At 38.5% G+C, this 20,525-nt stretch overlaps 1 protein-coding gene across 5 annotated transcripts in view; it reads right to left on the reverse strand.

The window, feature by feature from the left end:
- Positions 1–20,525, reverse strand: part of HTR4 (5-hydroxytryptamine receptor 4) — a 139,929-nt gene that overhangs the window by 104,957 nt on the left and 14,447 nt on the right. For all 5 annotated transcript variants that reach the window (XM_011371122.1, XM_011371123.1, XM_011371124.1 and 2 more), the window contains one exon: positions 17,693–17,765. In XM_011371122.1, the coding sequence (XP_011369424.1) occupies positions 17,693–17,718 (26 nt within the window). In that variant the 5' untranslated portion in view covers positions 17,719–17,765. Of the gene's footprint in view, positions 1–17,692; positions 17,766–20,525 lie in introns of those variants that run through there.

Genomic DNA, 20,525 nt, shown 5'->3' on the forward strand with positions numbered 1-20,525 from the left:
GGTTACACTACCTGCATTGGCGAAATGGTTTTAAGTCACTTGCCAAGTAACTGATCAGTTGGTAGTGGATGTCTCAAAAACTATTAAGGATAGTCAAGTCGAAGAACCAGGACACAGAAAGAAAGAGCGACAAATTGGCAGTGTTTGTAGTTGGGGTGGAAGGTGGAGTAAGAATAGGGAGCCACAGTGACGGTGACGCATTCAAGCAATTTCCCGACACTGAAACAGGTGTTCCAGAACCTCACTGTCCACTAGGATGGCCACTAGCCACTTGTAGTTACTAAACATTTGAAACGTGGCTGGTCCAAATGCAGATGTGCTGTAAGTGGAAAACACACCAGATTATGAAGTATAAATAAATAAATGAATGAATAAATGAATGAATGAATGAATGAATAAATAAATAAATAAACTCTCAATAATTTTCATATCAATATGCGGAAATACTATTTTGGATATGTCGAGCTAAATAAAATAAATTATTAAAATTAACTTCACTTGTCTCTTTTTACTTATTTTTAACACAGAAAATTGAAAAATCACATCTGTGGCTCCCATTTGTTGTTCGCTTTAGAGTTCTACTGGCCAGAGCTATTGCGTAAACACCTTTGCTGTCCCTCCAGGCTTCTGCGATCTGACGACATTGGGAAGACTTGACTTAGCTCTCGCTGTCTTTCTTGTATGAAGCAGAGCCAAGTTTCAGACTAAAGGAAAGAAAACCACACTGAGACTCAACAGCTGCTGTATCCACACAACTCACACCCACTTGGGAATATACACTTAGAAGCACAGTCACCACCACCTCCTCACACGTACACCCACTTACCATATATGAACACAAGCATATTTGTATGTGTCAGAATAATATCCATAAATAAGGATGGAATATTAGTAGAATCATTAGTTACAGTGAGATTTATATCGCTACTGTCAACCTTAATCATTTGTTTGAACTAGGGAGAGTCATTAGTGCTTCTTAATCAGAAGAGATTCTTTGAAATTCAAAAGAGTGTTTGAAATTCATGTCTTCCATTTCCTAACAAGAAACCAGTTCACTGAGAGTTGATTGCAGCGTAAGTCTTCTACCCAGAATCAAGAGTTCCAGAGAGTATAACCCAAGCTTTTGCCTTGGGATGAAAACCTCTAGTGTGACCTCCATCCAGCACAATTGGGTTTCCATTTTCTTAGCTGTCTTCTCCAGACTTTCGCTCTCTCTAAATTGTAAGGGCCACCTGGTCCTTGCAGCTTTGTTGATTCCACTGGAACCTACCACATGGCACACCTGTCTCTCAGTACCTGCGAACTGTATCAAACTCCTGGTCCAAAATCCATGGTGACGTAATAATTTTACATAATGATACAATTCAGATCATACTTAAGTGAACAACGGGTTTCCTTCACAACTGAACTTCAAAGACCTCTGACTTTTGAGGTTAGTCTTCTCTCTGTAAAGGATTTTAGTCCTTGTATTAGACATCTGCACCTTTAGGCTATCAAGAATTCATCCTCCCTTCATTTGGTAAGAGAACTCCATTTTCCTTGGGAGAACCTTCCCATCCCTACTCTAGTCCATGTGGTTTGGGTGGAGCTGAGCCTGTTCTCATTCTTCTCCCCCAGGATGGCCCATAACCTAGGCCTGGCCAATTACCATATTTAATTCCCCTGGAAATTCCAATAGAAATGTAATGAAAACCACAGTGGTTTGGAGACAATTAACATGGATGAGACTGGTCCAACAGACTTAATTCTGGTACTTTGTAGGAACTACCAGGAAGGAAGGCCTTTATCTGCAGTTGAAGCTGACAGGATGTAAGCCTTTAAGGCGCTGCTACTCATTAAGACCCTGCTTCTGAGGATGGCAGAGTAGAAAGAGAAACCGATGCCAAGAACATTGTTTGATGCCTGGTCTGGCATGAGCTAATAACATTTCCATGTTTGTTTAAACAGCTTTGATTTCTCTTGAAACTGGAAGAATCCTGACTAACGGCGCTCTTCAAATATTTAGCCACTACATGGAGAATCTATATTTTTCGCATACTTCAAGGGACAGATTCTCATGAAGTCTCCCCTATTGATGTAAACTCACCCTGAAATTTCCTTTTATTTTGTCCTTTTCAATAAATAGTCTGTAAGGCACATTGTCATTATTAGAATTTGCCTTGGAGATCTGGTCCATTCATAATCAAGGGAACTCAAAGGTCACTTTGATATTTCATGCTGAGTTACTGACAGTACTTGACATCAAGTTATCCTTGCGGCTCATTTGGATTACATCCCAGCTCTGGATTCTTGGCTTCTGTATGGATCCTGAGACCAAACTACCAATTTGCATTCCAGGTTTGACCAGTATCCAAATGCATCCTTACGTTTCTGACTATCTCTTATAATAACTGCCCCAAGCCCCAGTGGCTTCAGAATCAGGAGTCTACCTGACCAGTCCTCCTCTTCACTCCAGGAAGTATAGATGGGCCCCTGGTACATTTTGAATAACTTCTTTTAAGGACAAGAAATTACATGGTTTAAAATAATCATCTACAAGATTCCCCACTGCTGTGGTCTGAATATTACCATTTGCTGGATTTACCTGATGCCAGCTGCTTGTTATAACATCACTTTATGAACTAATTTTCCCATCATGTACCTGTTATGTTTCCCCAAAACCAACCCTATCCTTATGGATAAATTTGTCTTTGGATCTCAGCCACGTCTCAACTGACAGGGTTCAGGATGAGCCTCCCTAAAATGTGCCACTTTGGCATGTGGATTATTTTAAGTGGAAGGAAATGAAGATTCAGCAAACTCAAGAAAAACTTTTACCTCCCCTTAATAACCTAAAACAATTTAGATAAGGGGCCCAGAAAGAGAGCTCTTACCAGAAATATTTTTTTTTCCTGAATGATCTATCTGTATGGCAGGACAAACATCTAGTTACTAAACATCTGTTCTTCCTATTGTCCTGTGAATTACCCTCCTCCCCTTTGCAGCCCCAGGCCCCTGGCTCATTCATTAGCTCAGGGCGGCACATAAGCGTTAAGTCTTATTGTCTTTGTGGGACTCCCAAATATACATAATTAAATGTGTTTTTCTCCTGTTAACATGTCTTATGTTAATTTTGTTAATAGACCAGCCAAAGAATCTTAGAAAAGAAAATTTTTCCCACCCCTACACACCAAACTTCAGTTAATCTTTCCAAATATTCCAACTTAGGTCAAACATCATAAAACCATCATGCCTCTCTATCTACATTTTAGCCTCTTAACACATCACAGTTTTATGCTGATGTATACTTATGATACTCCTGTGTTCACTTACTGCCACATGTATAGTGAAAAACCGCTGGACTAAGAATCAAAACATCTGATTCTAATCTTGGTTCTGTCATATACCAATAGTGTGACTTAAAGCACAAAAAAATCTCTTTCGTAACCTCTCAAATTTTCGTTCCTTTTATCTGTAAGCTAGGTTAATAATGCTTGCCCTATTTGCTGAATGCTGTGAGAATTAGATAACAATGCATGTGAAAGTACATTGTAAATTTTGAAATATCATGCACATAGTTATTGATATGAGGTCTTATCACTAGCCAGAACTGTTATCTCATACTTCATTTTAACCACAAACAGCCATACGTGCTGTGTACAAATCAGTGACCATTTGTCAATTCACAAATATGTATACAGGTATTCCTTAGAAATCTATTTGTACAACAAAAGGGAACTGTTTGCCAATGAACCAAATGAGGAGAGAGGGAAGCTAAAGATGTTGAGAAAAAAGAAGAGGTAGGAAAACACGGGTTGTGAGTGAGAATAGAAGGTTTGGGCAGAGTGAAAAAGCTAGGGAGACAGGACAAGTGGGCTGTTAGATGACATGCCAGTAACACAATGTAGGAGAGGAAGAGGACGAGAGGAATAGACAGCAGGGAACAGGAAAAGGGGACGGAGCAGAAAAGGCATCAGACATTCTTAAAGCAGAGTAATCTGCTTGGGAAACATCCAGGATTGAGATAGGATATGAGCTCCTTGCTCCCTGATGCCTTTCACTGAGGCAGGAAAGCAGTGGCCATTTGAAGTTGTCTTAAGAAAAAGCATCCAGCCAGCATGGAGTTAGTGGCTGAACCTGCTCCCAGGAGGCAGGTACAGACAATGCCTACTCTGCAGGAAGTGGTGGGGACAGCAACTGGACAAGGGAAAAATCAGGATGTTGAACAACAGCACAGAAAATGAGAGAAAGAGTAAAGGGGAACAGGGCGAATTTAGTCTCCAAAATAAAACCTATTGCCAGACCCGACGATTAGAATATTTATAATTTGACACAATCTCATCATGGTTGCTTTTCTTCACTGAAATACCTAATAAGTGGGACTAAATTGATGAAGTCCAATTTAACCAATTACTCGGACATGACTTTAAAAAAGGAATGGAATTTTCAAGCAGAAGCAGATGCTTATTTTCTAGGACATCACAGTGGGAGTTCTGATACGTGAGGGAGGCTTCACCTTTCAAGGTCTCTTAAGGACCATTATTATGCTAACATTTTCAGTCTTCAGCTGATCTCAACCACTTCCGTGGATGGAAAAAGAGGACAGAGATAATGGAGCTAAAGGATTTCTGATCGGAGATGAGGGAGAATTCTGGAGAATGAGATAATCAAAGAGGAACAGAAAGTCTACTGAAAGGGTTTTAATCTCCTCTGATGGGTCTTGTCACAGAGCACAGGGCTCCTCTCCTTGGAATAACACAGGCTTTCTTAGAAAGCTGTCTATATTGCGGCTTCCATGGCACAAGGCGCTGTTGCATAAATACAGAGAATAGAAATGATAGAATTAATAGTAGTAGCTGTAGAAGTGAGACGAGTAATGATGGTCTAAGGACTCCGTATAATAATACCAGCATCTGTAATTGGTAGTATGCTGCCGCGGAGGGAGCTGCAGTACCATGGGCAGGAGCTGGAGCTCAGGAATCAGACCTCCGAAGCTTGGGTCCTTGCTCCACCATGTATTAGCTGTATAAAATTGGGCAAGTTAATGACTCTTTCTGTCTCAATGTTCCTACCTATAAAATACAGATGATAAGAGCATCCCCTTCATAGAACTGTTATATGGAGTGAATGAAAAAATACTTATAAAAAGTTGAACACGAACCTACACTACTGAGCGCTCAATACCTATTAGCTAGAAATAGCAGGAAAGGTGCTAGGGGTGGCAGTACTGCAGAGGAGTCCATCCCAGGTAGGGGATGCAGAGCACCAACCCTGTCACCAAAGTCCCATGCCATGAAATCTGCACACATCGACAGGAGAGGTCTTTTAACTTCAAATAAAGAACTGGTGTCCTTTTACTCTCCCATCTCCTCTCCTTATCCGACAGCCTCAGGATCCATAGTTGCAAATGAAATTGAACGTCGAGGAGATGGGAGGTAAAGGTGGTGACTGTTAATATCTACTGGACACAAATCTATCTGGGACAGGTCTTTAATGATGAGGAAAGCAGGCCTAAAGAGTTGTAAAGTGACATATAAAGGCTTTCTCAATTTCAGGTAAGCTCCTCCAATGCTATATTTTGCCAGACAGTGAGCTAAAATCTGGGCACATAAAGTCCAGCAGAGGAGAGAGACATATTAAACAAATAATTATAAATGACTTGACAATCACAAACAATTTATGACAGCAATTTGTACACAGAGCTCTAGGAACACAGAGAAGAGGTAGGGAAGGCTGGGAGGTCAGTAGGAGATAACTGAGTGGTGATTTGAAGTGTGAGGAGGAAGTTGACAAAAGACAGGGGATAGGCATGATGGGACGTAAGCCAAATGAAAATAGTCGGTCATCTGGCTGCTAAATCAATTGGAGCTAGGACAGCCATAGTCAAGAAAGGAGTTTGGCGATGATGCCAATCATTCAGAAAAGAGATGGCAAAGGCTAATGACAGCAATGACAAGAAGGGTAGAAGGGGGTGGCAGAGTCAAAGTTACATAATTCTAAATAAAACAGTGCTAAAATTAATCTGGTATAAAAAGGTTACTAGTTATTTTTTTTTTCACAGAGTAAAACCTCATCAGTTCAACATAATTGGATAGAAGCAAGCCACAATTAGTTAAATATGAATTACAGATTTTTTTTAAAAAAGAATATGACTAACTGCTTAGGATTTTTTGACTAGATGAGATATTTTAAATACCTTTCAACTTCCCTGTTCTTATTAGCAGCATCAATATTTCTGCAAACAATTAAAGTGAAGTTCTTAGTAGTAAAGCTTTTTTTTTTTTTTTTTTCTGAAGTAGAGTGAACCATTTTCTCTTCTGATTTTGTTCCCATAATCTTGGACTGAAGACTGATCTCAACCCACAGTCAATTCCTTTTTTGTTAGTTATAGGAAGTTATAACACTGACCTCAGGCTGACTCTCCAGAAAATCAGCCTGAGAGGCTTATGCAGTCTCTCAAAATATAAGACTGGGGGGCCAGTACTCATCAATTAGGAGTATCAAACTGCATGATGCTGCCCATCAACAATGCTCGTCCATCACCAATACAACCATAGAAAATAACATGTTTGAAGTTACAAATAGAAATTGGCCACAATTTTCCAGATTCTCAGGATTCTTTGGGGTGATTCGATTTGTTTTCAAAACTTCTGTCAGCAGTGCCATGATAAAATGCAGTTCAATCTCAGGACAAGCCATCAAAACACTCCCTTTTAGGGAAAGGATTTTCTTATCATCTACTAAAGTACTAAATTAGTTGAAGCCCTTAATTATTATAGCTTGTTTAAAACTCACACTAAATCAATGCACTATTTATTTTCCAAATACTTGTGCATTTCTTACATCATAACCCTCATGAGTCATCAACAATCCATTTACTATGAAAAAATATTAGACTCAATTCTCACAATTGCACTGACTAGAAATGAAGTACAAAGTAAATAATTCACTAATTTCAGGTTCACTAAAGATGTAAAACAGGTGGCTTGCTCTCATAAGCTTTCTGAGTGTAGGAGATAAGAAGGGTCATAGTTTTACACACATCCTAATTGTGCAAACCTTCCTTAGTACTTGCAAGTTAAGAAAATGAAGTGATTCCTGAAGTCTCAAGAAGGAAGAAGCTTCATACACAGACAGTCTCCTTGATATTAAGATTTGGAGAGCTACATTTATCTCTCCCTTGTCTAGAAGATCATTAGAGCTTTTGGGGGTCAATTTCTAGTTTATTCAATTCATCATGCAGCAGATGGGATCCGAATCGCCTCCAAAACATTTCCACGCCAATTTAGCCAACTTTCTATTAGATGTTTATCATCAAATGTCTTAGAATTTTCTCCATCTCAACCAGCTCCAAACTAAGCTCTACTTGCCCATGCACCCTACTTCTCCATGGTCACCTTCAAAATGTCTTCCTTTTCCTTCACATGCAATTATTCACCTTCTACCACAAATTCTACTTCCTCTAGAATCTGTGTCCTCTTCCTCCATTCCCACTCCCGTGATCTTAGTTCTGGTCGTTAACCTCTGTCCATGCACAAGTATAACAGTCTCCTAACTGAGTCCCTGAACCCCTAACTCTTGTCATGAGTGTAATTCAATCTGCACTCTGCCAGAGTCATCTTCCCATAATACCTGACATGCCTTTTCCCTCTCCTGTGCAGATCAATCACATTTCTGGACCTTGCATATCTAGTTTTCGCCATTTACTATCACCAACATTTTTCAAATGCTGAGAAATGACCTTCTAGTTTTATATATCTACATATACACTTTTTTCTGGAATTCAACTTTTGAGGGTTTGGACTGCTATAATTATAAATAATGAACAATGGTGACATTTGAGATAGGGTGAAGCTAAAAATGTCAGTTACATTGTTGATAGTGAGACCTTATAATAAATATGCATCTACATCTGATATGCATAAAGGCATGATAATATTGAACATTCAAAGATGAGTACTTTGTAGAAAACCTTTTGCAAGCATTGAAATTAATAAAGCCATCATAAGGTAAGGAGCAAAAGAGTGGGAAGAGGAGAAAGGGAAAAAAAGATTATTCTTACAGTTCTTTAGAAATGCAAATAAGAACACTGCCTGAACATCATTACCTGTCTGATAAAATGGTAATCATTTAACAGGAATTTATTTAGAAACCTGCACCAATTCCTTAATTGAAAAAAGTTCTTAAATTCAACACAACCTTACTTGCTAAATGGTAATAAAACAGACTTCCATAGAGAAAATAGCAGGTACTAAATGTCATAATATGGTCTGTAAAAATGCGGATAATTCTTAACATTGTTTTCCAAATTTAAGTGATAAAATAAGAAGCCTCAAGGGCCTGGCAGGCTGATGGAACTCCCTGACGGCTGGACTGGTTGCTGTGTCTGTGGAAAGAAATGTAGTAGATCAAATGGCTTCTTTTCAGACAATGGGAATCACTGTTACTCTACTAAACTGGAGAGGGCCCACCTCCACAAAGGCATTTAAGTCCATTTTTAAAAACCTGGACCTGACTAACAAATGCTATCTGTCAAGACTTCAGTTGGGGAACCCAAGTCTACAAGTGTCTAATAATGGACTCTCTACCACACAGAAATCTTTGCACAAGCAAACTGTGACACTCAAAGGATAGATTCTGACATCAAGCAAATCTAGGGGAAAATACTAGCTTTACCTCTTACTTGAAATGTGACTTTGGACAAAATAATGATCGCTCTTTGCCTCAGTCACCTTATATGTAATAATGAGGACACTATCAGTGAATGTCTTAGTCAGTCTGAGCTGCAATAACAAATTACCATAGACTGTGTGGCTTAAACAACAAACATTTATTTCTCATAGTTCTGGAGGTTGGGAAGTTCAAGATCAAGGTGCCAGCAGATCTGGTGTCTGGTAAGAGCCCACTTCCTGGTATGCAATTGGCTATTTTCTCATGGTGTCTTCACATGGTGGAAAGCAGAGAGCTCTCTGGGTCTCTTTTGTAGGGGCACTAATTCCCACTGACAAGGTCTCTGCCATCATGACCTAATTACTTCCCAAAGGCCCCATCTCCTAGTACCATCACGTTGGGGGTTAGAATTTTAACATACACATTTCAGGAGGACACAAACATTCAGCTTATAACAATAAGGAACTCAGAGTTATCAGGATTGAAGGAGAGCACATAGGTCATGTGCTTAGAGGAACATCTGAACCATAGCAAACCATTCTTGGAAATGATCAAGGCAATGAATAACGAAAGCTTTAATATTTTTCTAGTTTAATCTAAATCCATTTTTCAGATTTAGACATGTTCAATTAAGTAACATTTTAATGTAAATTATATACCCTTTAGAAAATAGTTTGCTGTCTTTGGATAGCTGGATAATAATCTGAAAAAATTTGATTTTAGAAGCAAACATTTGGGTTTTAGTCTCAGGCTAATCACTTGTTAGCTGTGTGGGTTTAGGAAAAATCACTTAACCTCTCTGGAACTCTTTGTATTTCTCTTGTGTACTTGCTTTGTGAGACTTGAAGAATCTATAAGCCCTAGGCAAGGAGCTTGTAAGGGATTTCAAATAATTCTCAGCAACAGTCATATGCTTCTTGAATCTCACAACAGCCCATTCTTCTAAAAAGGGATAAGAAGATCCAGTTTTTCTGGAATCCAGATGACCCTTCAATACAGACCATGCTATAATCCTATTAACTACAAGGAAATTGTGACTGGACTGGAGCTGAGAATCAAACAGATCTTGTAAAATGTTTTGTAAAGTGAGGCAATACCTCAATCCCCGCCCAGCTATTCACATCCACTGATTTAAACAAGTCCTGAGACGCTATCTAGAAAAGTCTTACTGAAAGCTGATGTTTAAATAAAGCTTGGTGATGGCTGGCAGGACTCCCAAAGAACCAAGATACAGTAAGAGATGACAAGGTGTCATAAGAAAGGGAACCAGACACACTAGGATTGACTAGTGAAGAGCCTCAGGATAATGCGTGTGGTAGTTGAGAACGTACAACAGTTGATATAAACATTCCTCAGGATCCAACTCTTCTGTGTGTTCCTGAAAAAGATAAGTTCTGAGATTGGGAAATGCTGTGCTACTGGCTTTTGAAACACTTGTGTCTTAAGCAATTTTAGTAGGAGATCCACTCTGATCAAGTATTACACAGAATGCATGTTCTTCTCACTTTACATGTGCAATAATGTAGATCTCCAGTATCAAGAGGCTTCGGTTAATAGATACAGATTAGCACTTCAGTGAAATAGAGCTGAAAGTTGCCAAAATTTAGCTTGGGAAGCAGAACAAATTCAGGGATATTTATAAGCACCCACTTTTAGTAATAATCAAATCCCCCAAAATACTTGGACAATGTGAACTGGGCATAAGACTGCTTCCAGTAATCAAGCAGATGAAGACTCAGATACAGAGATTCAGAGATTTATGTTAATGTGATCCCATGTGAGCTTGCAGGCTTGTGAAGCCCAATGCATCAAGTTCCAGAGCTGTTAAGTTCCAGAAGGAAGCTCGGTTATAGCAAAGAAGCCGTGCCTGTTATTTGCCACTCTTTCAGGCACTCACCTCCATCAGACAGGGTAGAAGCCTGAAACCTACATTTTCCATACTTCCTTGCCCACTGACTTCTGGTTGTTTTCCAAAGGGAAGGTTCAGAATGGGAAACTGGACTGGAAGAAGGAAAAAAAATACCATTTGTCTCCAGTATCTGGAGGTGCCTTCAGCAGTGAGCACAGCAGCAAAGAGTTCTTTGAACAACAAATGTGATAGCCGCAGCATTTCCAGGACATTGTGGCAAGGACGACATTCATGAAACTTCCTGACCTATTAACATCCCTTTCTTCCTGTCCTTCCAGGGAACTTGGTGACCAATTTACTACTTGAAATATATACAACAATCTCCATTTTCCCCACTAGTCACTGACAGATACAGAAGCAGAAAGAAACAGATGTGTTTTCCTCTAAAAAGAGATCACCAAGCAAGGGGTTAATTGCACATAAGGGAGAGCTGGCTGTACCGAATAGAGCATAATACTAGGAGTCAAAAAGACACAAGATTGAGTCCTAGATCCTCCAATTCCCAAACAGGAACGTGCCCAAGCTGATGGAAGCTGCAGAGTAAAGAGAAAACAGGACTGAATACTGGGTATAGAAGAGAAGTGTTATCATCCCAATTATGTCACTTATTAGAAGACCCAAAATAGAGGGTCTTCCATTGCCTTTGGGAGCCTCAGTTTCCTCACCAGAGAATAGAATCATCAGACACAAGTAGTCAAAAAAAATTTAACGAATTAATAAGGTCTGCCAATTAAATGAACACTGAATTTAAGCAATCAAAAAATGTACAGAGGAGTAATCGATTAGCAGTCATATGGGTAATAAAAGCCTACACTCATGATTATTGTGACAACTAAGGGCAATATTTACCATTTGTTCAATGAGTACAATATGTGAGATACTAGGTTAAGAGTTTTGCCTACATCACTTATTATCCTCATTAAAAAAAATCCCATTTTCAGATGCCAACACTAAAGGTTTAGAGAGATTAAATCATTCAAGATGATACAGCTAGTTAGTAGGAAAGTCAAGACTTGAACCCAAAACAACACTTTTCCGGTATCCTATGGTGGTGCCGCTAGTTGTAGTTTGCAAGCTGTATAGGCGACATCCATGTAGCAGATTGCAAAGTTTGGTCCACAACCAGCAAACTTCACACAGTGCAAGAGACCACTGCTTTAGGAATGTAAATGTGTCCTCTCTGGCAACTCTCTAGGTCACAAGCTTGAGGTCCCCTGTGACCCTATGAAGCACCAAGGTTTCCACCACATGGTGAGTTCCAGTTCATATTCATTGTGCTCCTGATCTAATCAAAAGACTAACTGAATTATGGCCATTTTATCCATCAAGCAATAAAGTTGAGTATTATTCTCATTTACATTTCTAAAGCAACATAAAAATAACCCCTTTTAAACTACCCACTCACTTTCTCCTTATATGCTAATGCATGTTACAATTTTGAAGCCTGAAGAGAGATTTCTTGCAAAACATTCCATTGCCTTAAAGTTGGACATATGCACAGTTCCTATTGCCAGATTACAAACATGAATTAACTCTGGCTGCAAGTCTATTACATATTGATAAGTCTTTAGGGCGGACAACTTGTACACATTGATTTCAAACTCTATGAGTTATTTCAAGGCTTTAGGATATTTAGCATTAAAAATTCCAATTTCATCCTCAGACTTTAGTGAAATATATGTATTGTCTCCAATATTAACAATCAAACCAAAAGTCAATTCCCTTATTTAAAAATTTGCCCCTATTCTCTTTGCTAAAACTGGATCATTTTGATTAATTCTTGTAATTATATGATTCCAATTATTTCAATTTCTTGATTTAAAGTAATGAGTTTCAACTTAGTGTCATGATAGAATTAAAGCAACTGCATAATTCATTCAAAATCAGCTACTCGCCATTGTTATTAATTAATGTTGTCACGTGAACAGCAGGTGACTGCATTTACATCAAGAGTATGTATGTTATATTTAAATATTCAACTTTTGGTATAGACTCGGCTTTTCTGTGTTTTATACAAAAGGCTGCCGTTTTGATTTTCATTCAAAAATGGTTTATGTGGCTTCCCAGCACATGGCGCCAAGCCCCCTATCAAAGGGAGAAGGTTCTTCTCCTGAAAAACTTCTTTCTTGAATTATTTTCTCCCTTTCCTTCTCCTTTCCATGGACAGGAGTTATTTCAAGGCTTTAGGATATTTAGCATCCTTCCTTCCTTAAAGTGGCTTACAAAAATAAACAATGTAAGATATTGTTCAGAAAGCAAAAGAAACAAGATGAAATGACCAAAAAAAAAAAGGTGGAAAAATAAAAATAAAGGCAGGTCTGACACACTGTAAGTGCTCGGAGATCTTTTCTCACTTGCTAGTGGTGATTATAAATTTGGCTCTGAGTTTCCCCGAAACCTTAGCAAAGGGTGGGAAATGCTCCCATTTATGTGACTCATCATTCCTAAAAGATGCTTTTTTGGTCATGAATGAGAAACATTAATGAAAAAGCACAACAGTTATTCCGTAGAGAAGAATCAGAATCTTAAACCAAGGTGTTCTTATTAAAGGCAGGCAGTGCAGCAGGGAAGTTTAGAGAGCCTGTGGGGCAGGGAGACCAGGAACAGTAGGAGGAAGGCCAGCTAAAAAGAATCAAGACATAAACTTTTTTCTCCAGAGTTTGGGGTCATCATCCTGAGAAATCTTCAAAGAGCAAGTTTGTATATATTTGGACTTTCCTCCGCTGACTCATCTCTTGCCTAAACCCTGTACTTTGTGGAACTAGAAATTGATAGAAAAAAAATTCTTAGAAAGCAGAAACTTTTTAATTATAATAAACAGCAGGAGGAAAAGGATGGAGACCTGGACTGTCTTTAGGGACCTCACTTAAGCTGAGGAAAACCACATGTCGGTGGGAAGAATCTGGTCGTTAACAAAATAGAATAAAAAACAAAACAAAATAAAACAAAACAAAACACATGGGCTATGTCTGCAGTCACGCGGTCAGTGCTTCAGGGCCACATCAAGTAGCATCATGGGTGTCAGGACAGCACTGGGGTAAGGCACCATCAGGCTCACCGCCCAAACAAAAGTTGATCTTCTACAAAAAGTATCTTCTGAAAAATCACCAAAGCCACCAAAAAGAGTACAGCTGTCTCCTCTAGAGCCCCAACAAAAGCAAACAGACCAAAAGACATATCAGTTAGGTCTCAGGTTGTCTGGAAAGAGCTGCCTGCTGACCACTAAGTTTGTGAGACCCTATTTACCAAAGGAGAGGACTTGTCAGGAACTTGCCTCTCCAACCAGGGCCTGATTCACTGCCAGCTTTTTCTCATGAGTGAAACCATTCCACATGGACTGCTCTATATAATGGATGCCCTTAGGGAAAAATGATGGCAATGCTTCTCATATTCCTAAAATCAAGCCCTAATATTTCTTTCTTTTAGTCCAACCTTATAGTTCACAGAGATTATAGACCATTGTATATCTCAGTATAGGGTTCTTTTGTCGTCATATTAAATTCTACTTGTTTGATTGTCTTCTAGCTAGACCATGAAATTCTTAAGAACAGGCCCTTATGTTAACTCTTCCCGGCACATAGTGCAGGTGCTTAACGAATGTGTAGCAAACAAGTGAAGGAATCTTCTCTTACTTTTATTTACACATGGAGCAACATTATTTAAATACCATAGATAAATCCAACTGCTACAAAACAAATGGAGTTTGACGTTGGTCACATTTTGGCTACGTGGCCTCCATTCCCTCTTCCTAAAAAACCACCAATTTCTTTGGAGGACTAAACTTTCCTTATTGTATGTCATCTTCCTGAGCAATAAGAGCCTCCCGTTATGAAGGCTAGAAGCAGTGGTCACATGACTCGGTTTGGCCAATCAGATGTCCTCTCTCGGACTCTGACTCCTGAGTTGCATATAGAAAGAGGAAATAGTTGGACATTATCCACAGTGCAGAAATGTACTGACCACTTCTTCTTGTGGTTGGCCATTGTTCCACTTCTGAACTCTACTAGAACTCTAAGTTCTTGTTTATTTGGAAGCCCTATCTTACAGCATTTTCAATTTAATTCTTTGAGCTTGTAGCTTCTCCAAAATTACCATTGACTATGTTAGCAAGTTAGTTTCTGATGCTTTTAGCCAAGAACACTGATCGACATATAATAGTAAAGATGAAACAGAATTAGCAAACTCAATTAAATGAATCCAAATAAACAAAACATGAAGTGGCCAGTATGGTCCGACAAGATACTTAAATGTTAGACATTTTACTTAATCTTAAATGTCAACTAGGATTGGCTGGAGCCTCTCAATTCTACAAATCATTGAATCTAAACCTTTCTCTCAGATTTCTGAAATCTCCCTGGACATTTGTAGTCTTCTGCCACCTTGTGCCTTTTGGGAGTCCATTCTCACACGTGCATTCTCTCTTTCAAATCACATTTACCCAGAAAGGCATGTCAGCCATCTCACCAATACACACTCACACACACATACATATTCACATAAAATATCTGTATTGTAGTAAGAGTCAGTGCGGTTATATGACCTTGAGCAGATTACTTAATCTCTTTGTGCCTTCGTTACCACACGTTGTAAAATGGGTATAATGTCATGTGCCTAGTATAAGATTGTTTTAAAAATGAAAAGGGATAATACGTGTTAAGTTTGTAGTTAACGACGCCCTCACACATAGTAAACATTCAACACTCAATTTCTAGCCAACCTAGCAAGTTTTACTGAAGAGCTGGATCCTGGGAGAGTCAGCATACACATCACATACATTTAAAACAAACGAATATACACATGCAACCTTAACTACTCTCAAAGTCCCTTACCATGTCACTGGATATTTCACTCTTTTCTAAGCAGAGCTCAGAGTCTCCTTCTCTGAATCTACTCTCTTTTGCAACTTTCTCTCCTTCCTCTGTCCACCCATTTTCCTACCTTCAAAGCATATTAAAAAATTCCTTTTTTGTGCCAGGGACTTAGGCTCTTCAGCTCTCACTTTATTTAGGCACTTAACTAAATGAAGACTGTTCCTCACCAGAAAAAGAATTTCTGGTTTCTATTCTTAAAGTAATAAAATTTATTGTATCTAGTTATAACTAGAGAATCAGTTTCTAAAACCTGATTAGCCATTTGCATAGTACCCTTGTGATTTTTTTCACATTCATTTCTAATGAACATTTTTAAATTACATAATATTCTTTAAATAAACTTTTAATTTTTAAGTAAGTGTATTTTAAAAGGAAACTTTATTTCACTACTATAAGTGGCAAAATAATACTATTCGCCATAATAGTTACCTTAAAATAAATATTTACTTTAAAAGAAAAAGATGTTCATATACTACCTAAAATCATTATCTATTACTAGTGATCCATATATCACAATTTGTAAATGTGAATCTAAAATATCTCCTTTATCATGGACACTCAGATGCTGGATGAAGGAGGAAATGAAAGGAAAGTCTGTGGCATTTGCCTGTTACCAACATGGTAAGTAGAGGAGGGGATGTGGGTGAAGATGAGCACAGGTTGATGAGATCAGGTTAGAAATTTGACAGAGAGGATGGTCCAGATATAAGATTCTGGGGAGTGATATTGTATTCTTGATATTGTATTCTACACAATTGTCCCACAGCACCAGAGACTAATGTGCATTTAATTGAATTATATTCTGTCATTAGATTCTAATGCTGATTATAAATAAATGTTGAAAAGCTAGAAACTTAGCTTTTTTAGAAAAGCTAAAAAGTTAGAAATCATAATATCTGAATTATCCAAAAATAAGTGCACCTAAACCAACTGATGCAGTTTCATACACTGTCTGAGACTTTAAACAATTTCATAACTTCTCACCATTGATATTGCTCACTTTGGCCTTTCAATTATCAAAAATAAAATTGAGATTCTCTAGATTCCACTATGCTTTCTCTACAAATAATGTCACAAATTTTTAGAGGAAAATTAAACACGTGGCACCAGCTTAAAAATCTGTGTTAAAGTCCTGAGCTTCTGAACCAAGTTAGTATGTTCGATAAATAACAAAGTCCACGATGCTTCTATTGAGAGTGTAAAATATTTCATTGCTCAATAGTCAAAGCCTCTTTGCATATCCGGGTGTACTATTACACAGCCCTATTCAAAATATATGTAGTAACAGCAATGACTAGCTGTTTAAAACCCTTTAGTAAATACTCACCATGTGCCAGGGATTATGTGTGAGACACATTCTACTGTGAAAAAAATTCCTGGTTTGGGGTGAGAGCAAATCTTCGCAACTCGAGTCACATTACACTAGAGTCTCTGTCAAGACACGTGACAGTTCCCTTTTGTCACAGCATTCTGCTACATCAGAAATCGACTACAGAGGCACAGTGCCCCTGCCCTACACCCAAAACGTGCTTTCTACAGGTCTCACGTGAAAGAAACACTGTCCTGTGATTACACCAGGAATGTATTTTTTTATAATGACTTCCAGCTATTGATATCTATGGCTAGTTCTCAGCCTCAAATGCCAATCCATAACAGTTAAGCCTTATTGAATGCAATATTCTTGCACTCTTTGGTTGTGCCAACTAAAATACAGTAAGCCTTTTAAGAAATAACTTCCCTAGGAGCCATCTTATTATTTGATCTCCAAGGGTGACAGGAAATTACAGGAAAACAAAACAAAGACCATTTAGCTTTATATAACTATACCATGCAACCATCATGTCACATAATCTAATGACAAAGAGAAGTGGGCAAACCAGAACCTGCTATAAATAGCTACTTAAATATCTATTCAAGTTTAGATGTACAGATTGATATTCTTAAGCTTTTGTTACACTATTTAAATCCATCTTCTTTCTTTCTATTACTGAGATGAATATCTACTTTCACATAACACCATCTTTCATAGTGCAAACTTTTAGTACAGTGATCTGGGAACATTTGTAGCCATATTTGTCATTTAAGCACAAGTGAAAAAAAAACCACTAATAATCGAACCAAACCACACTCATGGTTACATATGAAATGTTAGAAAAAATCCATATCTATTAGCTTTGTAACTCTACTAACATAGATTTTTCAGAGGCCTCGTAGTTCAAATGACCATAATTTGCAGCACAATATATACAGAAATGTCACATACCTCACATTAGCATCAAGTTCGTCCATTACAGGAAATACGCATGGGTGAGCTGGACGTCAGTGCCCACAGGGTCCTATAATGTGGAAATAAATAAGAGATTAGACCATAAAGTCTATAGGAAAATGAAAGTCCTTGTTAAAGGAAAAAAAAAATTGTCAAATAATAATTGCTTCCTACTTATTAAGAATTTTGTAGAATATCAGAAAAGTAGTTAATAAACAACACTATGGCAAAAGCTATTGGCACATTGAGGTATGGCATAGCTGTATTGCAAAGAGTTTCTTTAAGTTTTACTCTCCAGGAGATGAAAACATACAGGTACTTCTTTTTACTCTGGAAACATAGCTTCTTTATGTGATCTGTACTAGGACACTAGCTAGTGAAAATAAGTAACTACATTGTTAGATTAAAATAGTACACTGCCTAAAATAGTCAGTGGTTTTGTTTCCCATGAGGATTTGCAGGTTTTGGGGGTGGGGTTTTAAGCCCTTTTTGAGGATGGGTAATCATATATCCCTCTGAGAATCTAGTAAACTCTTGAGAACTCTCTGCCCAGAAAAAAACATGTGCGTGCATGCACCTACACACTTTCTGGGAAGCCCACGACTCCTTGAGGCCCACCCATGAACTCCAGGCTAAGAACTCCCAGTCGAAGGAGAATTAACTTTCAAACTACCAAGAATTCCTCTAGTATTGACTCTCAGAGGGCTTTACACCCTTTAATGGACAGACATTGATCTTCACCAAATTGGCTCTCTATACTGACTGTATAGTTTCAATTTTCAGAAGAATTCCTGTTTTTCATCACATTTGTTCCACAACATGATGAATCAGAGAATGTAGTGGCAGAGTGTGGTCTGTTTCTTCCAGGGTTACCCTGAGCAAGTCCCTTTTTCATTCTAAGCTTCATCATCTACTTCTCAACAAACAGAAAGGATTGGAAGAGGTGATCTCTGGGTTCACTTTCAGCTCTGGTATTCTATAATTCCATCTGCTAGTTTTCTAATCAAATCTTACCAAGAAGAAACTGTAAATCTGTTTATCTACATAACAGAACCACGAAGCTCAGCCTGGGCCCTTAGATGCTTTGGTCAGGACCACGCACACATGCCTGGCAGCCAGGAAGAGAATGGCAGACCACCAGAGCTGGAAAGGATGTAGATCTCTCTCTGGGGTTTTCAATGTTTGTTCTTTAGAGCCTCTAAGATTAACATGGGTGCCGGTGGGCATTTCTGGGTCTGTGGCAGGTGTGGGGAAAGCTTCGCCTACAAGACTCTGAACCCCTGACTTTGACCTCAAGCAAAGTAGCTCTGTCCGCTTCTATCTCTTTTACATTTTGAATTTGGAATGATCTTTTATTTGAAATACTTAAATACAAAATCTTAACAACTAATGTGACAGGGCTCCCTCCTTTTTCCTCCTCCATCTAAAATCATTCCTAAAGTGATCGCATCCATTTCCACAGCTTAAAATACCGCCTATTCACTGAAGGTTCGTAAAGCAATATCTCTAGTCTATCTCTAGCGTTTTTCTCACATCTTACAACTAAACTATCAGCAAACTCATTCTCTCCACTTTGAAAATGATTCCTTAATCTGACTTTTTCTCATTACCTCCAGTACCTTGGTCCAAACAACGTACCATCTCCTTTCCCCGGATTATCACCATGCCCTCCTAACTGGTCTCCTGCTTGCTCTACTATCATCTCTTCTCCCCACGGTAGTCGGAATGATATTTTTAAAGTGTAAGTCAGATCATTACATGTGTGCGTGTGTGTGTTTCAGTGATAGTCATGCTATATCCTATCACCTGGTCTAAACAACAGGAAGTAATTACCTCCATGTTGGTCTCTTTCATAGAAAAAGTCCTAGAAAATTATAACCAGAAAAAAAAAAAAAACATGGCAAGTCCTGGCAGAGCGGTAAACAAGTGTCAAACACTTCTACCATGTGAAGTACAAAAGAAGGTCTCAGTATTCTCTCAGGGCTAGGACAAGCTCAAGCCACTGGAATTATTCAAAACATATTTTCTGTCACACAAGGAAAGCTACGGCAACATATAACTCTATTAGCATCTGTGGGGCTTCTTCTCCTTGATGAATACATTCAGACTCTGGCCTTTCCTTAAAAAGAGAGGGGGAGGAAGAGATCATCTTATTTATGCCACCCACTGCTATTCCGACCTTTAGTTTTCTGGCTTACACATTCTAAATAACTAAAGGGTAAACCCAAAAGGTAAGTACACCCCATCTTTACCCTTGTTCTTTAATTCAGAATACTCTGAAAGATTGCTGTGGAGTAGTCATTAATGGTTAACAGAAGGTGTGTGGTTGCATCTCTATTATAAAAAGTGTGAGCACAGGACTCACCTGTAAATAGTCCCCACCTATTGGAGTCAAATATCGATGTAGTTTGGTACAGTGCCAACATCTTCCAATTTGGAGCTATGTCATAACCTCAGCTTGCTTTGCTGCACTTTTTTTTTGGTGGTGGGGGGGGTGGTGGCTAAACGGGTGGATATTCATGCATAACTGTGCATGGATTGACCACATTTCTTTATAGAGTATGCCTACATGAGTTAAATTTCTACATCAAAGGGCATATTTTAATGCCTTTGTTTCGGACAACTGTCAGGAATAAGTAAAACATTATTTATCTAAATTGCCAAATTGAGGGTGGAAGCCTGACATATAGAAGCAGCACTGGACCAGGAGTTACTGTGCCTGGGTTCATAGCCCAACTCTACTACTAACTCATTGTTCCTATTCTTAAGCAAGTGTGGGGAGGAAAAATAATTTTCCCTCAACCCTTCTATGTTCTTAGCTGAGAACTCC

Source organism: Pteropus vampyrus, unplaced genomic scaffold, assembly GCF_000151845.1.
Source record: "Pteropus vampyrus isolate Shadow unplaced genomic scaffold, Pvam_2.0 Scaffold185, whole genome shotgun sequence".
Taxonomy (NCBI): Eukaryota; Metazoa; Chordata; class Mammalia; order Chiroptera; family Pteropodidae; genus Pteropus; species Pteropus vampyrus.